General features: G+C 36.0%; 2 protein-coding genes across 2 annotated transcripts in view; one reads left to right on the top strand and one right to left on the bottom strand.

Moving 5' to 3' along the window:
* Nucleotides 1-5,586, bottom strand: part of LOC131953058 (dopamine beta-hydroxylase-like) — a 13,615-nt gene extending 8,029 nt beyond the window's left edge. The window contains exons 1-4 of the mRNA XM_059316073.1: nucleotides 5,496-5,586; nucleotides 3,823-4,140; nucleotides 667-783; nucleotides 137-320 (exon numbers count right to left, since the gene is read on the bottom strand). Coding sequence (XP_059172056.1) covers nucleotides 137-320; nucleotides 667-783; nucleotides 3,823-4,005 — 484 coding nt within the window. The 5' untranslated portion in view covers nucleotides 4,006-4,140; nucleotides 5,496-5,586. The remainder of the gene's footprint in view (nucleotides 1-136; nucleotides 321-666; nucleotides 784-3,822; nucleotides 4,141-5,495) is intronic.
* Nucleotides 5,587-8,266: 2,680 nt separating this feature from the next.
* On the top strand, nucleotides 8,267-27,200 carry LOC131953056 (pleckstrin homology domain-containing family M member 1). Its single transcript, XM_059316070.1, has 17 exons — nucleotides 8,267-8,408; nucleotides 16,269-16,392; nucleotides 16,661-16,739; nucleotides 16,926-16,979; nucleotides 17,399-17,494; nucleotides 18,730-18,809; nucleotides 19,097-19,167; nucleotides 20,558-20,785; nucleotides 21,084-22,421; nucleotides 22,933-23,102; nucleotides 23,632-23,709; nucleotides 24,791-24,887; nucleotides 25,238-25,360; nucleotides 25,450-25,562; nucleotides 25,832-25,963; nucleotides 26,485-26,655; nucleotides 27,042-27,200. The coding sequence occupies exons 1-17, from the start codon at nucleotides 8,393-8,395 to the stop codon at nucleotides 27,189-27,191; spliced, it is 3,120 nt and encodes a 1,039-aa protein (XP_059172053.1). The 5' UTR covers nucleotides 8,267-8,392; the 3' UTR covers nucleotides 27,192-27,200.
* Nucleotides 27,201-27,967: the final 767 nt, after the last annotated feature.

Genomic DNA, 27,967 nt, shown 5'->3' with positions numbered 1-27,967 from the left:
CCCACCCACCACTTACCCGTCAACCCATGACCCACCCACCACTTACCCGTCAACCCATGACCCACCCACCACTTACCCGTCAACCCATGACCCACCCACCACTTACCCGTCAACCCATGACCCACCCACCACTTACCAGTCAACCCGGGCCTCTGGTTGGCATTATTCCAGTGTATCTGCAGTGACAATGACTTGAGGGACCCAGCACCGAACCTGACCCCCGTGCCGGGGTAGGAGCAGATCTGACCCCTGATGCCCATTGACCACTGCACAAGAAAAGTCCGGCACACATTGTCTACCGGGCCGCAGTGGTGAGGCGCCTAATGGTCAGAGTATGGAAACAAATGTAACTTTGTTAAATTAAACAAATGTAACCTTGTTAAATTAAACCAATGTAACTTTGTTAAATTAAACAAATGTAACTTTGTTAAATTAAACAAATGTAACTATGTTAAATTAAATAAATGTAACTTTGTTAAATTACATAAAAATGCTATTAAACTATTATAATAGCCCATGCTAATATTGATATTTCATGAAAATATTGTTCTGCTATGAAAATGTTGATAGCCCACAGCAATGGTGCTAGCAAATAACAATGTTGATACCCCATAGCAATGTTGATAACCCTTGATAATGTTGATAGTCCATGACATGAGTACTCACAATGTATTCCTGCTCTTGTTCACACCCGAATAAGATCATGTGATGCATGACGTCATGGTTTATGATGATTGGTTCAAAGGCCACGGCGTGGTAAGGTACGTCTAGTGCTATTGGTATCTGTGGAATGGTAAGGTACATCTAGTGCTATTGGTATCTGTGGAATGGTAAGGTACTTTAATGCTATTGGTATCTGTGGAATGGTAAGGTACGTCTAGTGCTATTGGTATCTGTGGAATGCTAAGGTACTTCGATGCTATTGGTATCTGTGGAATGGTAAGGTACTTCTAGTGCTATAGGTATCTGTGGAATGGTAAGGTATGTCTAATGCTATTGGTATCTGTGGAATGGTAAGGTACGTCTAGTGCTATTGGTATCTGTGGAATGGTAAGGTACGTCTAGTGCTATTGGTATCTGTGGAATGGTAAGGTACGTCTAGTGCTATTGGTATCTGTGGAATGGTAAGGTATGTCTAATGCTATTGGTATCTGTGGAATGTTAAGGTACGTCTAGTACTATAGGTATCTGTGAAATGGTAAGGTACGTCTAGTGCTATTGGTATCTGTGGAATGGTAAGGTACTTTAATGCTATTGGTATCTGTGGAATGGTAAGGTACGTCTAGTGCTATTGGTATCTGTGGAATGGTAAGGTACGTCTAGTGCTATGGGTATCTGTGGAATGGTAAGAGCCATCTAATGCTATTGGTATCTGTGGAATGGTAAGGTACGTCTAGTGCTATTGGTATCTGTGGAATGTAAGGTACGTCTAGTGCTATGGGTATCTGTGGAATGTTAAGGTAAGTCTAGTGCTATTGGTATCTGTGGAATGGTAAGGTACGTCTAGTACTATTGGTATCTGTGGAATGATAAGGTACGTCTAGTGCTATTGGTATCTGTGGAATGGTAAGGTACGTCTAGTGCTATTGGTATCTGTGGAATGATAAGGTACGTCTAGTGCTATTGGTATCTGTGGAATGGTAAGGTACGTCTAGTACTATAGGTATCTGTGAAATGGTAAGGTACGTCTAGTGCTATTGGTATCTGTGGAATGGTAAGGTACGTCTAGTGCTATTGGTATCTGTGGAATGGTAAGGTACGTCTAGTGCTATTGGTATCTGTGGAATGTTAAGGTACGTCTAGTGCTATTGGTATCTGTGGAATGGTAAGGTACGTCTAGTGCTATTGGTATCTGTGGAATGGTAAGGTACGTCTAGTGCTATTGGTATCTGTGGAATGGTAAGGTACGTCTAGTGCTATTGGTATCTGTGGAATGGTAAGGTACGTCTAGTACTATAGGTATCTGTGAAATGGTAAGGTACTTTAATGCTATTGGTATATGTGGAATGGTAAGGTACTTTAATGCTATTGGTATCTGTGGAATGGTAAGGTAATTCAATGCTATTGGTATCTTTGGAATGGTAAGGTAATTCAATGCTATTAGTACCTACGGAAAGTGTATTGAGAGTTTTGATACTGTTGTGTGAGAGTCACAGTTTTGTCAAACGTTTCAGGAATTACCACTGTTTGTGTTACCACTGTTTGTGTTACCATTGTGTTACCATTGTTTATGCTGACAGTTTATAAATCCCAATGTGGGTGTGATCGATGTATTTCGGGGGAGGGTGGGGTTGTTTTCAATGTTTATATCTGTGACTATGATTGACGGTGCGTGTACATAATTATATAAATAGTATGAATATGTATAAATAAATTGGGGCTGGGAAGGCACTTACAATTTCCAGGAAGGGGGGGGGGGGTTAAGAAGGCTAACACTAATTAGAGAATATATTTTCTAAATGAATTGTAAACTTATCTAGTTCGTTCGGGGGAGGGGGCGGTACACGTCCTATCGTTGGGAGGCAATGGCCCGTTTAATTTCACAAAATTAGTGTTTGCCTTGCTACACCATTGGTGGCTTCAAGCGTGTAAGGAAATAGGTATACACCACTGACCGACAGATCTACGCTGGTTTCAACATTCTCTAAACCGTAGAGAAATCTCATCTTATAAGGATGATACTGGGTCAGTATGGCTGAAACACATACAACTACACATACACACACAACCGCACATACACACACAATCACATACACATATGAGAACACACAAGCAGACTCACATACGAACGTCGCACACATACAAATACAACACGCATACACATAACATATAACAACAAATAAAACACACATACACGCACGCACACAACGCATGCAAACAAATAAAACACGCATACACGCACGCACACAACACATACAAACAAATAAAACACGCACTTAAAACAAGTTCAACAAAAATAAACGTCAGACAACACTGTCAATGTGGGGGAAAAAAAAAAAGACAAAATGCAGCTGACAATGTTTTGACACACTGTTCAACTCTGACCTACTTTGATAACAAAATAATTTTAAAATTGATCTAATGAGATAACAGAATGATTTAAAATTTGATCTAATGGCACTATAAATGTACCTACATGTTATGTCGTAAGAAAACAAAGACCTAGTTTCTATTGTTAAAAAATAATGTTTATTTCTCACACGGGTATCAGATTCAACTTTTTAGACATGCACACACATCCAAACACGTTGTCCACGAAGCTATATTTAAGCTCATTATTTTTTTCTTTTTTTTTCTTTTTCTACTAGCTTTGTATAATCTTTCTAGTTTATATATATATATATATATATATATATATATATATATATATATATATATATATATATATATATATATATATATATATATATATATATATATATATGTCTATAACTGCGTTAATGGGGTCAAAAATCAAAACTGAATTAGATTACTATATTTCAATAACTTTTCAAATATCTCCACAAAAACAGGGTTTCTTTAGGATAATTTCTCCAAGACGCAAGGGTAGGGGAGAGGGGGGGGGGGGGGAAGGTTAGAACCTCCTTGGGTTGGGCAGTCTTGTTGAAAGTATGTATTTTTGGTATTAATTTAAAAATAAAACACAATTATTATTATATTTCATCCAAGGAGTGGGTAGGGTTTGACTTGCAAGCAAAATACCATCTACAATTACGTTTTTAAATCACTGTTACATACAGAGATGACGGTATAATAGATTAGCAGGTGTAATTGTTCAGGCTAAGAGTAAACGTAAAAATATAAATTGTGTCAAACATTTACCCGCTGTAGATCACACACGTATGACGTCAAATTCTCCGGTACATTCATATACGGCAGACGTATGTCGAAATACTTGACGTCAGCATGCTTTGTCTCTTCACACACTGTGTCGTCATCCCCAGAAGTAAACAACACACATTCCGTCAACACAGCGAGAACACATACAATCTCCACAATGTTCATCTTTGGCCTGTACTCCTGACAAAATCTGGCCAGCTGGCTCAAAGCAGACGGCCGTGGCAGGTTAAATAATAATTAGCATTGTGACGTCGTGTCGTGTCAACAACCATCCAAAGAGTGCGAACAAGCCTGTATTGACTGGGGGATATACATGGACTATAAATAGCACAGACAAATTACTGATTTTAAACATTTTTTTTTATTCTTCCGAATGAAATTCGAGAGAGTTTTTTTTTTATATTATTCGCCCATTAATTCTACACATTCATTGGACTACATTGTCTATTTTAATTTGGCGCGATAAAAATACTCCACCCCATTCTTCGAATCAAGACACGAACCTTTAAATTTAAATGCTTGATTCCCCCCCCCCCCCCCCCCATTAACCCCACCCTCCCATTCCCCGTGATTGCATTTGATAGAACATTACCGTTTTACTTTTCGTGTAGCAAATCAACCACGATCAATTGTTTTTGTGAAACAGTTAATTAACAGACCAGCTGTTCCCAGTTTGTGGGGGAGGGGGGGGGGGGCGTACCCCTAGGGTGCAAAGTTGAGAGATGGGGGTGAAGGCAAAATCATATGGACAATAACAGAACACATCAAAATATATTACGTTGAAATAGGATCAAATTTAAAAGAACCTTATAAAATCGAAACCATAAAAAAAAAATGCAGCTTTACATAAAATGGCGTCGTAGGTACAAAACAATGCTATCTATTTCACACAGGTCTGTATCTTAGCGCCCACCCTCCACCACCCAGTGGCGTAGTTAGGGGAGGGCAGATGGGGCGGCCGCCCCGAGCGCCAACCCTAAAAAGGGTTTGAAAAAATTAAAACTCTCATTTTAATTTGAAGTATTGAATTATACACAGTCAAAGTTCAGAAAATAAACGGCTACACGGCTTTACATTCTGACTTAACTGTTTTCAACGTCAATAGTGTGGCACCAAAATAGATACTGTCACGGGATAGTGACTGTTAAAAGTGGCACCAATATTTCCACCTGGAAGGGGGGGGGGGGCGCTTTTTTTTACATGAATAACTATATATAAATGGAAGGAGGCTCAAAATATTTCGCTCAGGGCGCCAGAATGGGTAGTTACGCCTCTGCCACCACCACTATTGTAGAACTTGCACTTCCACTTTCCAAAAGATTTTTTTACGCTTCATGCACTTGAAAAACTATCGACCACGTTTAAGTTGCAGATCTTTTTTTAACATTATTTTCTAATGATTTTATGTTACAAAAAAAATTAACAACATAACAGCTAACAATTTTTTGCAAGTCCATTTGGTGTATGCGTATATAGCTGAAGAGGTGTGGAGTGGAGGGGGTGGGGCTATAAAGAGGTGTGGGGTGGGTTCTAAAACAGCACCACTTAAGCTCCAAACATGTAAATTACACGAAAACAAGAATGTTCTATTAATAGTGTGTTGAAATTTTTTTAAACAGATTAAAAAAAAAAACCTCAGGGAAACTGCTTCTTACCATTAAGGTAGAATAATCCTACATGTAAGTAGCTGGCAGTAAAAAACATAGAATGTTGCCAGCTGACAGTGTAATCAAACACCTGAACTAGGTCAAATACAGAGTTACAGTTCTTGATTTATACACACATTCATTCGTAGCTATGAGAGAGTTTTAGACTAGTGAACAATGGTTCTTAAACTTTGGTCTCGTGGACCCTACGATTTTAATCTACATATGTTCACCTTCTCCTGTTTAAATAACTTCACCTGCCTATCATAATGTATAAAGGAAACGTTTATTCGCCAGGTGTACAGGGTTAATATAATTTTAAAATAGCATAATATAATGGTATAGGCGGATCTAGGGGGTGCCTTGGGTGGGCTTAGTCTCCCTCCTCCTTCCAAGACACCAAATTTAATATACCTATATAAGAGACTACAGTTAGATTAATATAACAGACTCTAAATTTAGCGTACAAAATGTAATTGATTTTATTTTCAAAATCATTCTTTGACAACTAATACATACGATTTAAATAGCCTCACATAACAAACGCAACACGTGTTCATGTTTGTAATGTCATGATTTTGACTTTTAAATTTTTCTTAATGCTCTAAATGTTCGAATTAAGTCTCTGTTATTATCTTGAAAGCGACATGGAGGCTTAGTTCCCCTCCCCAATAGGCATATGTTTCAGGTCATAAATGACTATCCAATGTTTGTATTCTGTGTTTGAGTATATATATATATATATATATATATATATATATATATATATATATATATATATATATATATATATATATATATATATATATATATATATATATATATATATATATATATATAGGGGGCCCAGAAATTTTTTTGCGGGGTGGCCCTTTTGTTCTAGTTCCGCCACTGCTACTTGTAGTAGTTAAAAAAAACACAAAAGTTTGATGAATGAGAGTAATCCGGAGCGACATTTAATATCTAAGTTGTTTACAAACATTCGTAGATCTAAATCGTTTTTTTTATTACTAAAATAGTGTCTTCCAACCTTTTTTCTTGATGGCTTGTTCAGAATTTTTTTTGTTTGTTTTTGTTTGTGTGTGACCATCCCCGTATTGGATATTATATTTCCTCGAAGCAAAAATGTTTTTCTTCTTTACAATTTAAAGTTTTATATACAATTTTATTATAGCAGAATGGCATTCTAGCAAACAAAATTATTTTAACTATAAAGAAAACTACACCATCATTTAAAAAAAAATGTAGTTTGTTTATCGAGTGGGGAATATTACCACTGCCCCCCCCCCACACACACACATACACACACAAGTACGCACTCACATAAATAGTGACATCCTAACCAATATAAACTTAAATTATATTTACAAATACATAAATACAATAGATACAATCAGCAATAACATTTGCTCTCTGCTGGAGCGTGCTATGATAAACGGTTACTGCATCATTAGTTGTTAGATTTGGTGGAGACGAAGAACCACTACTCTACATGCAACAGCTGTCTACTACAGTCAGGATAAACATTCACTTTGTCTCTCTTGTTGTATTTCTGTTTTTAGCTTCAATAATGTTTTAGCTGAATATTTTAGTTTACAGTAGCCTACATTATAGACAGTTTCTTTCAGGCCCCTCTTCGAAGTCACAATACTCCTCTGTGTCAAATATCATTAAACCCAAATGCCACTATAAAAAACAATAAATGTAATCAACACGGATTTAAATTAAGTCCACTTGCCTTCGTGTATTTGACAGAAACTGATAACGAATAATTTTTTTTTTTAATTGCAGCTGGAAAAAAAAATGAAAGGAAAAAGCTGCAATCAAAAACAAAATGAATAATCAATCCTTCCTCGCAAACCCATGTTAGAGTTCTTTCTCATAGACAATTAAATTCTTACTTGGGTTACAATAAAAGAAGAATATTATAACTTTTATAACACCCGCGTAGAATTAGTACCGTATTATGAATAAACGACCCTCCCTCCACCACCTCAACACATGTCGTCATAATAAGCCACATCTTCTCTAAAATAATCTAACAAAGCCTCCTTGCGTCAAGGGGTCGTCCATAAATGACGTCACATTCGTAGGGGGGAGGGGGGGGGGGGTCCGCAATTTTGTGACGGTGTTTGATGAGGGGGAGGGGGGGGGGTTCAGATGGTGTGACGTCACACTTTGGTATTAACGAATTTAGACGTTATTTCGCGTTTTAGAAAACTGTTAATGAAATTGTGATATGAATTGATTAAAATACACTATTTTGACAGAGTTTAGACAAAATTTTGGAAAAAATATCGTATTTTAAGAAAAAAATCAACTGCAATTGTGAGGGGGGGGGGGGGGGGGGGGGTTGTAGGCTGTGGTGTGATGTCATTTTTGGCGGGGGGGGGGGGGGGGGGGGGGGAAGGGGGTTGACTTTTTGCGACGATGTGTGACGAAGGGGAGGGGTGAGGTAAAAATCGTAAAAAAAGCGTGAAGTCATTTATGGATGACCCCTATATAATGAGGCAATTAATCTAATTAATTTAAGAATAAACATACATTTAAAGCTAATATTTTTTATCATTGTCTAAATATTACCGAGATTATTCCTCTTTTTTGCAAATAAGTTTATTTAAAAGCTTATATAATATGTTATTAGACAAACAATAAGCTTAAACTTAAATTTAAAAGTATATTATTTAATGTTTTTCAAATTTCAAATAAAAAAATTTTTTGCAATAAAAAGGATTTTTGTTTAGCATTTTTAACTTGAAAAATATCTGGCATACAAAACATGACCCTTGAGATAAACAAACATCGCAATGGAAATCTGATCACCAGAATTTTAAGAATACGAGTGACAGTGTTGGAAATTTTTTTAGTGTATTTCCTTCACACGTTTTCTTACTCATTATATAACCATGTTCAAGAAGAAAGGTTGTTTCCTCTTTTCATATAGAATCTAGCTATTTTAGATATATCATCTAGATTCTAGATCTAGATCTAGAATCTAGAATTTCTAGATCTAGATTCTAGATCTACACTACTACTAGTCTACTACTAGATTCTAGCTGTTGTAGCTAGTGAAGCTAGACAGACCAGACTCGTCTAGAGTCTAGATACTAGAATCTAGACTCTAGATTCTAGAATCTCTATAGTATCTACTCTAGAATCTAGTCTCTAGTGGTAATCTATCGTTTTAGGTACGTAAAATCTGCCCGCGGCTAGTAATGTACGAAAAAGTTACCTCATTGTCAAGGCTTTAATAGAAGTATTTGTGATATATTTGTGTCAAATATGCCTATAATATATAATATTATAATATATTTAATTTTTGAATCAAACCTAAATCAATGGCTAAATATATCAATATCATATAGTTGACATATAGTTATGACTTACAGGTGTAGAGGCCTAGGCAAGAAATTAACTTTAAACAGCAGTGTTTGCGAGCAGGATTTGCTATATAAAAAGCGGCTATCTGTAAGTTAGAGTGGCTTCCCCTGAATCTCACGCTATAAGTTTATTAAAAAAAATTCAACAAGATGGCTGCTATAGTAAATGAGCAATGTTGCATCTGTTGGAAACATCGCTAGTTTTCATTTATTACTGAAAAGTTTTAATTCAATTGTTTAAAAACAGGTACATAGGCCTAAATGAAACAGGGAAACATTTTTGTATTTTTCTTAACATAAATCCTCCTCAAAACGTGAAAAAATTATTAAAATTTAAGGAGTCACCTGTTTTTCATATTACTAGTCGCGGGCGATTCGACATACTTAAAACGATAGATTACCACTAGTCCACTAACTAAAAACTAAAAGTCACTAGATCTAGAATATTATAGATTTTAGATGATTAGATTCTAGATCGAGGCCTAGGGCATTCTTTTATTCTAGTCTAGGGTTTGGGTCTAAATAAAAATATTCAAAATAATTTCTTTTCGAGAGAATCTAGATCTAGAATTGGGTGTGGGGAATTTGCGAGACGCGAAATGGCGAGGCGGGAAAATGCGAGAAGGTAATGCGAGACATACCTGCGGAATTAAGGGTAAATAGCGAGACACTTTTTGTGAAAAAAGTTTTTTCTTTTCCATCTTTATTTAAATTATTTTTTTTGTTTTAAAATAAACAAGCATTTAGCCATACCCTTTAACACAAGTGTTGTATGTTGTTATTTTTTTATCTAGATACTAAGAAGATAGATAGATCTATATCTAGATCTAGATCTATCTATTTAAAAATCCTAACATCGTTGCTGTGCTACTGTCATCGTCTGATCTTGTTAGCGAGAGGAAAATCACGTCTCAGTCGGCATTAATTTAAAAATCTAGCCCGCTCATGTTTATTCTTGTTTATAGTGTGACATAACATCTACCCCCCCCTCCTCCCCCTCATCACACATCGTCATAAAATTACAGACCCCCCCTACGAGTGTGACGTCATTTATGGAAGACCCCAAATAACACCACGACCAAAACCAAAAAATTCAGATAAGTTCAACTTGGTTTTAAAAATATTTGAAGTAGGCCCATAGCTTACGATATAGCACGAGCAACTGATAATATCGGTGACGTCACTTTATTTTTTCCCCAAACAGTAAGTAAGAGAAAAAAAACTGGGGGCATTGAGAGTTCATAAAAGCTTAGGAATAAGCAACACATAAGGGAGGGTTAATCTAGTCCTCACCTTCACATAGGGCAGTATAAATCGCATACTTAATTTGATGTTATTTTTTCTGACTTATTTATGGAAATAATAAATTATATATATATATATATATATATATATATATATATATATATATATATATATATATATATATATTTACAATTAATTAATAAATAATAATATAACATTCATGGGAAAATTCGAAAAAGTCACAACCGTGATATAAAATCTAATATAAATTAGTGTAAGGGAACATTGGAAGAGAAAACACACAGTAAGTAGTTCTTACCTCCAGAATAGTTGTATCCAAATGATGTAGGCATTTCCTTGTGCTTAGATTTATATGGTAAAAAAAGCTAGAAAAAAATCGTAGGCGGCGGCTATAATACAAAATTTCTATGCAACAATAGAAAATATGTTTGCTGCGGCAGCGGATCCGGGCACGCGATCTTCAAAGACGGTAAATCAGGCGGCCTCGGCGTTCCACACAAAAGACAGAAGTTGATCTATCGTCGGCGGTATTTCCGTCGGTTTCGAACAAGGTGGTATTCTAAGTCGACACAAAAGATGGGGGGAGTTGACAAATCATCAGTATGTCTAGCGACGGAAAAATCGGAAGTTTTAACAATGTAAACGAAACGTTTTTGAAGTCTGGACCAAATACCACTCAAAAATCGGGTGCGGTAAATTTTTCGCAGAAATCTTCGCATTTCAACACCACCCAGCGTAAGTATCGGCTTGTGGTAAAATGCAAGACAAAAAAGTCACGTGACCGACCGTTTTCGCGCCCTTCTCGCATTTTTCCGCCTCGCCATTTCGCTTTTCGCGTCTCGCAATTTCCCTACACCCTACACAGAAAAATACAAAACATTGAAAATTGAAACAATCGCTCAAAACTATTAAACTCTAAACATAGTTTTGTAGGCTAGTTATTTTATTTTGAGATCAGCTGCCATTGTCTTGTTTTTTTTTTTTTTGTGGCTTAAGTTTTGGGTAGCCTGCACCTAGAATCTAGATACATAAATCTACCTAAATCTACAATTTTATTGTATTTAAGTGTATTTGCTGCTTCCATTCACCTCCAGTTGAGTGTATTTTATTCAAGCACAACCAAAACACAAAAACATTAATAAAACACTACTTCTTTACTCTCTGTTATGAGTGTTTTATATAGATCAAATGGCTGAATGTTTTGTAGGTAAAGAAAAAAAACCTGCTAGATAGTACACAAGAGATAGGCCTACAGTTTCAATTAAGTAGCGTGTAATCACCGGCTCAAGTTTTCTTGTCAGCTGGAGAAAATTCCTACCTGGTAGAGGGGTCCATGTGAGTTCCATTGGTTTAGAGGGAAAATGTTTATACCGGTGTCCGATAATGGAATCTTCTTTAAAAAAGGGGTGTTAGGTTACTGGTAGTTAACAAAATAAACACATGGCTGGCTAATGTCAATGCTAACCCTGTCCCTAACCCAACCCTGGTCCTACCATACGCCTAACCCTAATTTCTAACCTTAAAATTAGTCGAGGTTACAATATTACTAACAAGCCAACACCCCTTTTTTTAAAGAAGATTACATTATTGGACAACTGTATCTATAATCATCCAATTTATATACCAGCATATGTCATAGCCTGTGTAATCTCTACTTGAAGATGTGGTGCCGACACTGTGAGTTCACATACGTTTATATTACCAAATTACCACTCATGCGTGATACTGTAAACAAGAGGTATATATTTATCCATACCCATGAAAATCTTTAAAGTGACATAATTTCATAATTTTCAATTGTAAAACAAACAGTTAAATAAGGAACACTTAATGTATCAAATTTGGGTTTTTCACAAATTCAGACAAAATGATCATAAATTAAAACAAAAAGTAATAAAAAAAATGAATTATTTTTTGTGTGTGTTTCGGTTGTGTTTTGATAAAATACACTCAACTAGAGGTGAACAGGGAGTGGCAAATAAATTATGCTAAAATGCAGTTTTACATAGTATAAATATAAAGCCAACTCTACTGTTATACATTACTACACAATAATTCTTACACTCCACTTATTACATTGTGATGTAACAATATAAAACAATTCAACACATTGTTTACCTAAAGATCTAGAACTAATAATTTTTAGTTTAATTTCATCATATCCATTTTACAATTAGTATAGATTCTATCTGCCCTATAATATAAAATAAGTCAGCCTATAGAACTTATATACCTAACAAATTGCTTTGGATATGTAGCCCAAGAAGTTGAGAAGTAGATTATAAAATATTGTAGAATTTTGTAGGTAGAGGCATAGCAACCCATTTCGGTGCCCTAAGTGAACAACCAATTTTGTGCCTCCCCCCCCCCCCCGTAATTATTCACATTGACATATTTATTTTTACTTTCTCATATATACAAAGTATAGAGAAAGTATTGTAATCGTGCACAAAAATAACATGAAATTTTGACAGTTTTCACCGTTTTACTTCTCAGTCCTTCATCACATCCGGAGTATAGAGGACTTATTTTAATCAGGCAAAAATTATAAATACAAATATAATAACATTTTAGCGTTTTATGCGTTATCGAGTCGTAAAAACTGGACTTTGCAATTCTGTCCGTTGTCTCTGTGTGTGTCTGTCTGTGTGTAAACACGATTACTTGAGTACCGTTACAGCTAGGTTGATGACATTTCATATATAAGTATTTTATCAAAATCGTAGATCCTGATCAACTTTTGAGCGATTTCCGATAACCGGAAATGGTACTTTTTCTTCTTTGAATGTTTCAAAAGCCTATAAGTTGCATACTATTTTAGATAGATGCATGAAATTTCACACGTAAGTAAAAGATCTAATTCTCTACCTTCTGTCAAATTTTGAGTAATTTCTGTTGGCCAGAAGTACTAATTTACGCTATTTCCGATTTCTCAAAAAACACATGTAAATTTATAAAGTACTAATAATATCCCGCACTTTTATACACATTTTATTAGGCGTTCACTTGGTGTGGGACGGAGTGGTCTAGCGGTAGAGAGCTGGACTGCTAACCCGTTAATCTCGAGTTTGAATCCGAGTTCAAGTCAGTAGACCGTCCCTGAGTCCACCCAACTCTGATGGGTACCTAACTCCTGTTAGGGAAAGTAAAGGCGGCTGGGCATAGTGCTGACCACACTATCTCTTCATATGCCGAGGTCACAGAAACAAGTGAACTCTACTTCACTTGCCCCATAGACCGTCAGGTTTGAAAGGGAAACTTTTCACTTGGTGTGCAATTCATTTTTTTACGAGATTCTATTCTATTATAAAAAGTTTAAGTAATTAAAAATGGATAACAAATATTGTCTATGTCCTGAGTTGCCATCCCTCGTAATTTTAAATTAGAATATTCGAGAAAGTTTAGGGGAGATCATTCCCGGTTTATTTTCTACCCATTTGACTCCCTCCCCCACCCTTTAAGGCAGGAGCTCCACCCCTAACTACACCTCTGCTTGTGGGCTTACTAGAGTTACAATGGTATTTAACTAAAACTGTTAACTACAAAATCTAATGAGTGTAATTACTAATAATTGAATGCACTGCAGTAAGTTAACTAAATTAAGTAGTAGCAGTAGTATTTGTATCAACTTAGTTAGGCCTAGGCTATGCAGTGCCGTCGCCTTAGGCAAAACTTTAATTAAAACGCCCCCTTTCACACAAATTAATTACTAATATGTATAAAAAACAACAAATTAAAAGTGACATTTAAGTCATTATCAGTTGTATCAATGTTATAAGTAGACATCACAATCAAATTTTACTTGCCTCCTTCATCACAAAAGTCTGTACTAATTCCTTCAATTCCAGTGTGGAAGCATAATAGCTTTCTATTGAAATTGTTGCTAAGTCCACGATTCTACTTTAAGCTTGACTGTTTTTAGTTATAATTGTATTGTGTGATTATGTAATGATTTTTTGCTTTTGAAAAATAAAAGTTTACAAATGTTATAGATTCCAGCCAACAATTTTTATATATGGATCCTTTAGAAAAGGGTGAAAAATATGAAAAATACACTTAATTAGTTTGATGTTGATGATTAATTTGCGAATAAAACGATCGCATACTGTTTGTCTACTAGTATTAAATATTGCAATCTACATTTGCGACTAAAACAATAGCATACTGTATGTCCACTAATATTAAGTATTGCAATCTACAACGGCTACTATTGTATATATTGGCTACTATTGTATTTGTTTTTCAACTTGATAATGCGAGAAAAAACTACCAAAATATTTTGTTTAGAACTCCTGCTTTATATTTTTACAATAGCAAATAATAACTTAAAGTTGTATTTATTAGCGGTCAACCTAAGTAATGAATTACCTCCCATTTGTAAATCCAAATAAGAAACTTTCATTCAAGGGAAATAACTTTCACAAGAATAGCTAAATTAACCAAGTGCAACCAAGACATGCTTGAAAAACACAAGAAAGCGCTTTAAATTTCATAACATAATCATTATAACTAAACTTTTATATTAATTATGTAACCTTGTCAAAACAATACATTTTACCGATTGACTACTTAACTGTAGGTGTTGTTTGAAAGTGAAAACCTAGTAGCTTTATTATAACATACTTCTAGTCAACTTCAATGGCATGCAATGTAATTGTTACTCTGTTGTTGCTCAGTCATTGATTATGGTTCCCCACAATAAAGGGATGTCCTTCAAAAGAATAAAATAGTATAGGGGTCAGCAATCGACAAGCCGCATGTGGCTCCTTTAATGTCAAGATGCACATGTGGCTCCTTTAATGTCAAGATGCACATGTGGCTCTTTTAATGTCAAGATGCTGCTCTTCAGTTCCATGCACAAATATTAATAAATATATTATTTTAATTTTCAAAACTCATAAAAATATTATACTGTGAAGAAAAACAACTTTAAGCAGGATAAAAACACCACTCATCAGAGAACAGTGAGAGTAGGTGAGGTAGAAAGTATACGGACAGCTGCTTGGGCACCAGCCCAGCCCCACAGCCGTGCTTTAGCCAGCCCCTTTGCAAACAATTCCTTGCTTGCCACTGCCCAAGTGCCAACTTCTTTAGCTAGCTAAAGCAGTTTTCGTGCAAAACATTTGGATGTTTTAATATGAATCAATATTAGTTCATATTTAACGCCACTTATTTCAAATAAAAAATCAAATTTATTTACATAATCCTTATCAAATACCAAAATATTTAAAAAAAAAATGTTAGTGGCTCTTTAAAAACTGGAAAATTGTGTAAATTGTAATTTTTGGCTCTTCCGGCTCAAAAGGTTGCTGACCCCTGAAATAGTAGTAACTGTTAAAGATATGGCTATAAATATTCTTAAAATGTTAAAAAAATAATTATTTAAATAAACAAAATTTATGGTTAGTTATAAATTTCAGCCTATGTAATATCTATATATATAATTCTCTTCTGGGAGCCGTTAGAAAACAAGCTGCAAGCACCTCCTTGCAGTCCCCTCTCTTTCTCTCTCTCACTATCACTACCCCTCCCCCCCACACATTGTCTGGTGAGCTGTGGTCACGCTAATTGTTTACAAAGCTAAATGTTTACAAATCGTAGAGCGATAGATCCGGGTTTCTATTAGGGGCAGATAATTTAGTTCGATTTTAAACTTACAGGAGGTAACTAAGAAATAACTAAGAGGAGGCTGCTTTCACGGGGGGGGGGGGGGGTAGGGTCGGGGTTAGGGGAAAAGGGGGGGGGATTAGTGTTTTAAAGCAAATATTTTCAGTGGCAGCATTGGTACTGTCGAATTCACAAATTATGAATTACTGAAAAGTAGAAAATAAAACAACTAAATAGCGGCGTATGATACGCAGCGGGTCGGCTCGTTATATATTAATACTCTAAGACAAGTAATATAGATTCCTAAAAAACTCAAGATTTCTCAGATATATTACAAGTTAAAACATGAGTCATTCCCTACCCTATACTAAAGGCTACTTTAGAGGCAGTATTAGTAAGCATGGCTCTAAAAGCCTTAGCAGCATAGTTTAAAATTGGCTGTAACTATGACACCTATTATTTAAGCCTACAAATACCAATAGGATGTTCAACTACTCTTTTTGTCATGATTATGTTTTATTTCATATAGATGAAAACCAGGACATGGTCCATCATACTAATATTAAAAGAGGAATCACAGCACATTTTGCCAAGACTTTGAAAATCTTACAGCAGAAGTACTTACAGTCAGACAATGCTGAGTTTATTTACAGGTCAGTACAAGTTTCCTTGCCGACATTTTTCCTTAGGGTAAGGGAATAGTGGGTTGGGTTTTGGTGTTGGGTGAATCTAAATATCCAGTGGGGTCTACAGATTAAAAAAAAAAATTAAAATAAAAAAAAAAGGTTATAAGAGATGTATGTTGAAGATATTAATGTTTTGTGGTAAGAGTGAACTGAATTGAACACATTATGTTATGCTTGATGATATAATAAAGTAGCCTATATTTAATGCAGCACATTTTCTGTTATATTATTTAAGCAATGATTCGTCCAATAACTTGTGCAACTCACTAGAGGCTGTTTTCTTGCATGGTCTCAAGGATTCAGTAACTCAGAAGGTAGAATCTTTTGTGTGAAATTTTACTGCATTCACTGCCATCTGTAGTCATAATACTTGATTACAGCTTTCATTTCATATCAGTATCAGGCCTTTTTTTTTCAATTTAGTTGGATCCAATTTTTGTAACAGTTTAAAAAAAATATTTTTATTACTTCTCTGCTAACGAATAGATGTCTATTTTCAGTTGACTGCCTATGTTGGACTGGCACCAACAGCCCCAGTTGCTCAACAAAATTTGGTATGTTTTCTTAGGAAATATTTTAGTAATAAGGGAATGGGTATGGTGTGGCCTTAGCTGTTGAGTGCTAGACTACTAACCTAATAGCCTTGAGTTCATATCTCTGGCTGAAGTTTGTATTGTAGGACATCCCTGTGTCCATCTGGGTATCTGACTAACTTTAGGGAAACAAAGGCGGCTGGGCATAGTGCTGACCACTACAACCCTTATATGCAGTGGTCAGTGAAAAAGTTTAACTCTACTTCATCTGCCCCATGTGTATGTGGCACGAAAAAGGAATAGATGAGGATGAATAAGTGTGACATGAGTCTATCAGTTGTTTGAAAATTCAGGTTTGTTTTCCACTCTTGTTTTATCAGAATGAGTTTTAAAAAAAAAACCTTATGCTGAGATAAATCAGAGGTCTCTTGTATGTTTAGAATTTCTGGAGCGTGGCTGCCAAGTTTACACACAAGGATGTGGTCACACAGCTGCAAGCTTTGTCTCAGATCAGCACGGAGATTGGTTGGTGTAGGGTGAGTAAACTTGCAGGGTCTAGGCTAAGTGGTGGTTTGTAAAGGGTAAGTAAACTTGTGTAGAGTCTAGGCTAAGTGGTGGTTTGTAAAGGGTAAGTAAACTTGTGTAGAGTCTAGGCTAAGTGGTGGTTTGTAAAGGGTAAGTAAACTTGTGTAGAGTCTAGGCTAAGTGGTGGTTTGTAAAGGGTAAGTAAACTTGTGTAGAGTCTAGGCTAAGTGGTGGTTTGTAAAGGGTAAGTAAACTTGTGTAGAGTCTAGGCTAAGTGGTGGTTTGTAAAGGGTAAGTAAACTTGTGTAGAGTCTAGGCTAAGTGGTGGCTTGTAAAGGGTAAGTAAACTTTTGTTATTCTAAGTGGTGGTTTGTAAAGGGTGAGAAAACTTGTGTAGGGTCTAGACTAAATTGTGGTTTGTAAAGGGTAAGTAAACTTGTGTAGAGTCTAGGCTAAGTGGTGGTTTGTAAAGGGTAAGTAAACTTGTGTAGAGTCTAGGCTAAGTGGTGGTTTGTAAAGGGTAAGTAAACTTGTGTAGAGTCTAGGCTAAGTGGTGGTTTGTAAAGGGTAAGTAAACTTTTGTTATTCTAAGTGGTGGTTTGTAAAGGGTAAGTAAACTTGTGTAGAGTCTAGGCTAAGTGGTGGTTTGTAAAGGGTAAGTAAACTTGTGTAGAGTCTAGGCTAAGTGGTGGCTTGTAAAGGGTAAGTAAACTTTTGTTATTCTAAGTGGTGGTTTGTAAAGGGTGAGAAAACTTGTGTAGAGTCTAGGCTAAGTGGTGGTTTGTAAAGGGTAAGTAAACTTGTGTAGAGTCTAGGCTAAGTGGTGGCTTGTAAAGGGTAAGTAAACTTTTGTTATTCTAAGTGGTGGTTTGTAAAGGGTGAGAAAACTTGTGTAGGGTCTAGACTAAATTGTGGTTTGTAAAGGGTAAGTAAACTTGTGTAGAGTCTAGGCTAAGTGGTGGCTTGTAAAGGGTGAGAAAACTTGTGTAGGGTCTAGACATCTGAAGAGTAGTCTGACACAAACATCTAGTTTTAATTGTGTAATATTTGTGAGGGCTAAGCCAATATATAATGAGTTAAAATAAGGTGAAATAAACACTAAGGTAAATAAGCTGGCCTGTGGTAAGATTAATTATATTTTCCAGATTTTCTGTTTGTTAATTACTGCAGTTTAACTTTTTCACTGTTAATTTCTGCAGTTTAATAACATTTTCAATTTCAAAATTCCCCAATATATTCTCAACAGGCTTGGGTTCGTTTAGCTTTAAATGATGGCCTAATGCAGAGCTACATCCATTCTATGATTGCTGATGTTAAGACACTTAGGTATGTCATTGTTTTAAACTACTTTTATCAATATGATTATGACGTTTTGTCATTGCTTGAAACTACTTTTATCAATATGATTATGACATTTTGTCATTGTTTTAAACTACTTTTATCAATATGATCATGACATTTTGTGTTTATATTTATTACCATTTTAAAATACTTGTTTTAATGATTACTAGCCCTCTGTTTTTATCAGTTGTGTTTTCCAGATATTCCATCCTCCATGTTTGATATATTTTTATCTATGATTCAGATATTTGAATCTGTCCTGTATGTTGCAGATATTTTTATCATTCCTACTCCTACCTCAGAGACTTTGAGCAGCCTGGGATATTAAACAATCTTCTAACAGGTATCTTCAACTTCCTTCTGTTTCTCCTTCATTGCTGTATTAATGCATGCTTTGTTTACTTCACCCATATCAATATGATTTCATTAATTAAGTAATGAAGTGATCAGTCTTAGATTCTTGTATTTTCTTTCATGCAAATTCAAAACACAAAGCTTACATTTGATAAGATGGCATTTCCAATTTCTAAAAATTTTGCTGATTTTGTAATGTTAGGACAAATTCTAAAATTCTTTTTTTTTACTTGCATTCAGAATTTAAACATTGATATTTTTAACTGCATACATTAATTAATTAATTTTGTATGTGATGTCGCAGTCCTACTAAAAATGAATTTAATATCTCCTTTCATGAAGCAAGTAAGAATGCTTTGTCTTATATAAATAACTACTCTATCTTGTGTATTGGGTTCTGTCATATCAATGAAATGTCTGTCCTAAATGAATAAGATGTCTACTCTACACTGTGTATTGAGTTCTGTGTCTTATATGAATAAGATATCTACTTTACTAGGTGTATTGAGTTCTGTGTCTTATATGAATGAGATATCTACTTTACTAGGTGTATTGAGTTCTGTGTCTTATATGAATGAGATATCTACTTTACTAGGTGTATTGAGTTCTGTGTCTTATATGAATGAGATATCTACTTTACTAGGTGTATTGAGTTCTGTGTCTTATATGAATAAGATATCTACTTTACTAGGTGTATTGAGTTCTGTGTCTTATATGAATAAGATATCTACTTTACTAGGTGTATTGAGTTCTGTGTCTTATATGAATGAGATATCTACTTTACTAGTTGTATTGAGTTCTGTGTCTTATATGAATAAGATATCTACTTTACTAGGTGTATTGAGTTCTGTGTCTTATATGAATAAGATATCTACTTTACTAGGTGTATTGAGTTCTGTGTCTTATATGAATGAGATATCTACTTTACTAGTTGTATTGAGTTCTGTGTCTTATATGAATGAGATATCTACTTTACTAGTTGTATTGAGTTCTGTGTCTTATATGAATAAGATATCTACTTTACTAGGTGTATTGAGTTCTGTGTCTTATATGAATGAGATATCTACTTTACTAGGTGTATTGAGTTCTGTGTCTTATATGAATAAGATATCTACTTTACTAGGTGTATTGAGTTCTGTGTCTTATATGAATGAGATATCTACTTTACTAGTTGTATTGAGTTCTGTGTCTTATATGAATGAGATATCTACTTTACTAGTTGTATTGAGTTCTGTGTCTTATATGAATAAGATATCTACTTTACTAGGTGTATTGAGTTCTGTGTCTTATATGAATAAGATATCTACTTTACTAGGTGTATTGAGTTCTGTGTCTTATATGAATAAGATATCTACTTTACATGTTTTTTGCCCCACCAGGCCTGATGAGTCTAGACTTTAAGATGTCTCTCAACTCCAGTGTCTTGAACAGCTGGACAAATGGCACCCTACAGCTGGTTGGTGCTTTAGACTCCCAGACTGTCCCCCCTCCGTCAATCAGTCAAGTTCTTGCTACACCGAGTCAAGTACAGCATTCACAAAGTCAAGTACAGCATTCACAAAGACAAGTCCAGCATTCACAAAGTCAAGTCCAGCATTTACAAAATGGTAACTCACACATTAGAGTTATTCTGAGCTACTTTGAACATTACAAGCTAACTACAAAATACATTTCTTTTTCATTCAATATGTTTACTATGAATAAGTACAATACATAGTTATTGATATGTCATTTTTACATTTCATACATTTGATTGATTAATCTTAACTGATGACAACAAAAGTACTGTGTAAACTGATATTATTGAGTTTTTGATACCGCCTATATTTCTGTGTTGAGCTTTTGACTTAATTAACACATTTTTAAAAATCATAGCATAATGGTTCCTTTCTGTTTAATTTCCAGACAAACATTCACAAGGGGAGAGAAACTCAGTGAGGCTGGTACAGGATGTAGCACCCACCCAACCAGTAGGTGAAATACGGGAGAGTTCTATCTTTGGAAACCTAAAAGATTTTGAAGACCTTCACAACACAGTTAGTGCCCTTTCCCAGTCTGAGGGGTCTACGTGTTCCCACGTATCATGCCCAGACCCAGGCCCGTATGTGTTTAGCCAAGCTTTCACCAGCACGTACGAGTCACGTTCCAGAGAGGCATCATCCACCCCTCCCCTGTTGGAGGTAAAAGATTGCGGTAAAGAATCCACTAGCTCCATCAAGGAAAATGTCAACATTTCCCCAATACCTGAACCAGCAAGCAGTGAGTGGGACTACAAGATCACCCCAGCAACTGGCCCAGGACCTGACGAGACACACGAGGTAGAGATGAGGGGTAAATCCCATGTTGTACTTGACGACCCCAACTTAACAGAGATAGCAGCATCCCCTAGTAGACCCAGGAGTCGAAGAGTTAGTGAGGACGATCTCGTCCACCTCTCTCCGACCCGACCTTCACCTTCGTACATGGATGAACTGACCAGCAGGCTGTCTTTAACCAAGAGCCCACAAAGAAATTCCCACGTGGAAGAAATAAAATCCCCAAGCGTTAGTTCCCCAAATTCTTTACCAAACTCTGAAAGTGGGCATCAACCATCCGTCACCGCTGATGTTAAAGACAAACCCAGACTGAGAAACTACGAAGAAATTTGTGCATCACTCCCACCTTTAAAGCTGAGCGAGGTTGAGCAAGAAGCAATTTTACACAGAGTCTTGCATGAGATTGACAGACAAGCGGACAAGGACAGGGAGCTAAGGGAAACCACTGCTGTTGAGCAGGCTCAGAAGGTGGTCTACCCTAATAGTCATATCAATAAAGTTGTTCCCCTTGAGGATAGTGTAGCCTGGGTGGCCAGTGATATCAACACACACTTGAAAACACAAGCCAAACACAGTGATACCAAATCTAGTGTACAGAAAACTTCACTGGTTAAACCAGATAAAAATAAGGATAACTCTGATCTTCTCCAAGAAGGGAGACAAATCCCTGATCTTAACAAGGAAGAGACTGGCAAACCTCACCAGGATGCTAGCATAGAGATGTCTGGTGGTTTTGAAACAGGTGACAGACCATCAGAGGGGAAACTAGAGCCAGTGCAGATCCCATCCAATACAAACCAAACAGAAAATGAAGCCAACGACTACTCCTCTGGTAGATTTGGCAACAGCTTAAGTGGCATGTCAGGCTGGTCCTCAGAGTTTGATGCTAAAAGTGAGAAGAAAAATTCTGAGCTAGAGAGCTCCAGAGGCAAGTACATATCTAATCAAATCATCACTAGTTGAGCATAGAAAAACTTTCAAGGGAAATATGTGGGGAATATATGTGGCCTAGCGGTAGAGAGCTAGACTGCAAACCCAAAAGTTTCAAGTTCCCGTCCAAGGTTAAATTAGAATTTCCCTGAGTCCACCCAACTCTGATGGGTACCTAACTCACTTTAGGCAAAACAACGGCGACTGGGCATAGTGCTGACCACACTATCGCCTTGTATGTCGAGGTCATTGAAACAGATGAACTCTACTTTTTCTGCCACATGTGCCTTGGGCTCAAGCAGGAAAAGATGATGAGATGATGGTGTAGTTTTCAAACCAATTCACAGTTCAAAATATACACACACACAAACGTATTTATATACACACGTATACACACACAAACTTACACATGTACAAATTTATAGGTTAAATTTTAATAACAATCTGTTAAACTTCTTTAAAATAAGTTAACCTTTTGATGTAATAGAAATTGATTTCCTACAAACCAGGAGAGAGTTTTGCATCCATGCTGCGCACGTACGCGCCCGCGTCTGAGGAGTCTAACAAAGTCGTAACGCTGGACCAGTTTCTGGGGACCCTGCGAGGGGATGAGGAGGAGGAAGTGTTGAGTAATCCTGGATCAGAGCGGAACTCTTCCAGGGCAGAGGAAGAATTGCAGGTCAGAAATTTCATTATTGATAGGAAAATTTTCACCCTAATTTATTTATCCCCCATATAGATGTTAACACCCCCCCCCCCCCCCCCCCCCCACACACACACTGAACCAGGGATTAAGTGGTTTAACTGTTTTATCTCATTAAACTGTTTAACACTTTTTTTCATTGCTGAAAGATTTTTAAAGTAATATTTCTAAAGTAGTAAGGATATTTCATACTTTGAAACTAACTGCTACACTTACATTCAAACCAGGTAAGACACCACCCCCTCCCCACTCCATGCTTTAAACTAGAGAAAGTCTACCATGTGATAAAGATATGAGAGCTATAACAAAACACCATTCATTCACATTACAGTAGTTGAGGAGCAGTAATAGTTGGGGAGGAGGGGGGGGGGGAGCAATGTTATTATTTAAATATCCCCAAGCAAATTCTGACATAAAAAGGATTACACATGAGGCTAACTGAGAATGACACGTGCTGTATGAAAATGTGTAGCGTGTACAACTGTTTGCCTTGAATGTCACACAGCGCCAAGACTCATGTCTGGCAGACTTTGAAGTCCTGCAGCCAACAACTGAATGCTTCCATGGCCAGGTAGAGGCTAATGTGAGTTGCCAAGTTGACGTTTGGTTGCATTTCTTTTTGTTTAAAGTTTGTCTTCTGCCTGTGGGCTTGTGGTAGATGTACCAGGTCTTTGCTTTTGATATTTGGTTGCTAATGGGCTTGAAGAAATTTGTTTTTCCCCCATTTTCTTTTAATAACACCCCTATTGATGTCTGCATGTAAACACTATTCCCATGTGTGCAAGTAATTGACTAACCAATGTTCTAAGAGAACATCAAAAATTTAATTTGCACATTTTATTTAAAATGATAATCAATTTATTAAATTGAAGCATTTAAATTGGTAATAGAAAAACTAATGATATGATTAATTATTTCTTTGATTTGGTGTAACAGATGACTATTTCATTAAAAAAAGTGCCACTTAAAGACATAATGAATGAACCTGTGTAGTTTTCTAATGTACAAATGTAAATACAAATGTTCAATGTTTCTAGCCCCTCAAATATAATGTATTAATTGTATTTTCCTATAGCTTGATATTGTAACTTCTAACATTTTGTGTATTGAGGCCATAGTTGTACTCTGTCCCCCTCTATTTTCCGGCAATGGTAAAAACATATCTTTTACTTATAGCCTATAGTGCTTAACAAATTTCTTGGTTGTACATATTCTGTGTCAAGTATACAAGTATTGTAATAACTAAAGATTTGTGCTTATCTCTTGAGTTCTAGAACATTTATTATTTTGTTTGTTTTAAATCAATTGTGAATTAATGTAAGTACACATTTAAAAACCTACCAACACTTTGATAAAAACTAGAAAAGCAAACAGAAAAAAATTAAGTTAGAATTATTAGTTAATTTTACTGCAGCTCTTTCAGTTCTTAACTAAAGATGTTTGATTTGTGAAAATAATTCTGTATGATTGCAACGTTTGATTGCAAAGTATTTTTATGTATTTTGAAATTAATTAGTTTAAGCATATTTTTGTTTTGCATTATTTGATGTAAACATCTTTTTATAGACTACTTTTAATTAATGAAACAAATGTTAATTGATGAATTGACATCAGTTACCTGCTGTTGTGCTTTACTCTAAAAATAACTGTTGATTCTTGTCTAGTGTTCTCGGATGATTTTCCTGTTTCGCATTCCAAGGGAGCTGGGACTCAGCCATCAGAATTTTACCTGCCGTGGCTGTGCCTGTCCTATTGGAATCAGTAAGTGAGAGCTTTATTAAAGCAGTCTTTTATCAAATGACCCTTTCGTTAAGTATTCTCTTATACTAGTTCCGTTTTTGTTACAAATTTAAAAAAAAAATTCTTTAGTTATTTTTATCCAGTGATTTAACTATTGTGAATTATATCATCTATTAGGGTGAAAAATGAAATGCTTTGGTTCTGGATTAAAGAGGATCATTTATAAAATTATTCCAATGTTCTTTAGTTATTTTTATCCAGTGATTTAACTATTGTGAATTATATCATCTATTAGGGTGAACAATAAAATGCTTTGGTTCTGAATTAAAGAGGATCATTTATAAAATTATTATTATTAAAATGTTCTTTAGTTTATGGCCAGCCCCGTATGTGTGAATTTGATGGTGGACTGTACTGCACTGAGTGTCATGACAACAACGAGACTTACCTCCCTTCCTCCATTATTTTTAACTGGGACTTTAGGAAGAAAAAAGGTAACAAACCCAGTCAGCCATGCTCCCTAGATAATCATTTTTTAATGCGCTGTAAAAATCCTCTTGATTGTTTGCTTTCTCTCCTACAGTTAGCAATGAAAACTTCAAGTTTCTTCAAGAGCTAGAGGACCAGGCAGTCTACGATGTAGAGCAGCTTAATCCTAAGCTCTACAACCATGTTCCAGAGCTAATGGAGCTCAAAGTAAGGTCTACTCATAGAACATGACACACAACGTAACACACATAATATCCAAATGTTTTGATTAGATTATCAATTTTTATTTATGAATTTCTGCAACAACCAATACTTAGTATAAATGGAGATTCAACTTTTTTTTTACAACCTGTTTGTGAGGTTGTAACCTTAGCAAACATGTAAAAAAAAGTTTGTAGGGTTACAACCTGTTTGTTGGGTTGCAACCTGTTTGTTGGGTTAGTTGCTTAAGTTACAACCTGTTGATGTTATTACAGCTACTGAGGGTCCAGCTTTGCTACCTGAGATCTTACCTGTTCACCTGCTCACAGAAAGTTGCGGAAACCTTGCGACAGAAAGTTTGGCCTAGAGAACACTTGTATGACCATCGGGACGTCTACTCACTTACAGTACGTGTCATCTATATATATAATTCTCTCCTGGGAGTCGTTAGAAAACAAGCTGTAAGCTTGCCTTGCAGTCCCCTCTCTTTCTCTCTATCACTATCACTACCACCCCCACATGGTCTGGTGAGCTATGGTCACTCTAAATGTTTACAAATAGTAGAGCCGGGTTTAGTGACGGCTATAAGGGGCAGATAATTTAGTTTGAAACGATTTTAAACTTACAGGAGGTAACTAAGAGGAGGCTGATTTCATGGGGGGGGGGGGGTGTAGGTCGGGGTTAGGTGAAAGGGGGGGGGGGGGGGTAGTTTTTTAAAGCAAATATTTTCAGTGGCAGCATTGGTACTGTCGAATTCACAAATTATGAATTACTGAAAAGTAGAAAATAAAACAACTATATAGCGGCGTATGATAAGCCGCGGGTCGGCTCGTATTTTTTATTTCAGGAATGTCTACATTTTATTTTTTAAATAACAAACCGAATACAGAAAACAAAATCAGACATGATATTTTTTGCTGATCTGCAGGATTTTCTCCAAGTACCAACCAGCTCCCTACACAAGCTACTGAAGGAGTTAATCAAGTTTGCCACCCTGCATGTGTATGACTGTCTGCTCTGTAGCCAGAAGGGTTTTGTCTGTGAGATTTGTCGCAACCCCAAAGTCATTTATCCATTTGAGACTGACTCAACAATCAGGGTGAGTTGACGTATTTGTTTTTCTACATTTTTCATGTCTTTCTGACTCACTCAAAAATATTTATGCAGTCCAATATGGTCCAGCTCATTTACATAATTGTTTGTTGTAATACAAATCTGCTCCACCGCTCCCCCCACCAAAAACCAATTAACATGGATAAGCAGTTTTTAAAAATAATCTTACTTTATAAAGCAGTTTTTCTCTAAGAGCAAGTACACTTAATATTTTTTATTTTATTAAAATAAGTCTTTTATTTTAAGAAGTAACTGTTTATTTAAATTTTAAAAATGTATTTTTTTTAAAAGACTGCATTGTATTATTTTTGTAAATGTATCTGGAAAACTTGAAATACAGGTTCATGTTGTTGTTGTTGTTACTTTTTTTAGTGCAAGGTTTGTAAAGCTGTGTACCATAAGACCTGCATGACAGAAAACTTGCCTTGTCCAAAATGTGAGAGATGGGGGCGGAGACACAGTAGCAGCAACAACATGGGAGACCACCCAGAGGACTATGGGATGTCCCCACCACTATCATGATATGGGAGACCACCCCAGAGGACTATGGGATGTCCCCACCACTATCATGATATGGGAGACCACCCCAGAGGACTATGGGATGTCCCCACCACTATCATGATAACATGGGAGACCACCCAGAGGACTATGGGATGTCCCCACCACTATCATGATATGGGAGACCACCCCAGAGGACTATGGGATGTCCCCACCACTATCATGATAACATGGGAGACCACCCAGGGACTATGGGATGTCCCCACCACTATCATGATAACATGGGAGACCACCCAGAGGACTATGGGATGTCCCCACCACTATCATGATAACATGGGAGACCACCCAGGGACTAGTAAAATGTTGCATTTCAAAATGGATTTTCTGTAATTTTTATTTTCAGCACTTCCTTTTAAAAATAAGTCTTACCATTAAAACATTATGTCTAGTGGAGAGGCCTTATTGTAGATAAAAATTTTCCAATTTACATAATTTGTCCCTTCACATTGTGTGAAAGTAATTTCTTGAGCACACCAAAGCCTAATTTCTTTCATCAACTTTGACCTCCTATTGGCTGTGAAACTGTTTCAGACCAGATGTTTATTAAATTAACTGCTGTTCTTTATTATTGAATGACTGTATCAGCCAATTACTTGATTTGTTTTGTAATTTGCCTCCTATGGAGTCAGCAATCATTATTATCACATAATTTTTTCCTGTGCAATAAGAAAGCAATCCTACATAATTGAAATAAATTTTTAGTTATTTTCCTTTTTCTTGTGTTTGTTGAAATTTATGTT

Source organism: Physella acuta, unplaced genomic scaffold (genome assembly GCF_028476545.2).
Source record: "Physella acuta isolate Inbredline_101_S28 unplaced genomic scaffold, ASM2847654v3 ptg000903l, whole genome shotgun sequence".
Taxonomy (NCBI): domain Eukaryota; kingdom Metazoa; phylum Mollusca; class Gastropoda; family Physidae; genus Physella; species Physella acuta.
Note: the sequence above shows the minus strand (reverse complement) of the source record. Positions and strands in the feature narration are given on the sequence as shown.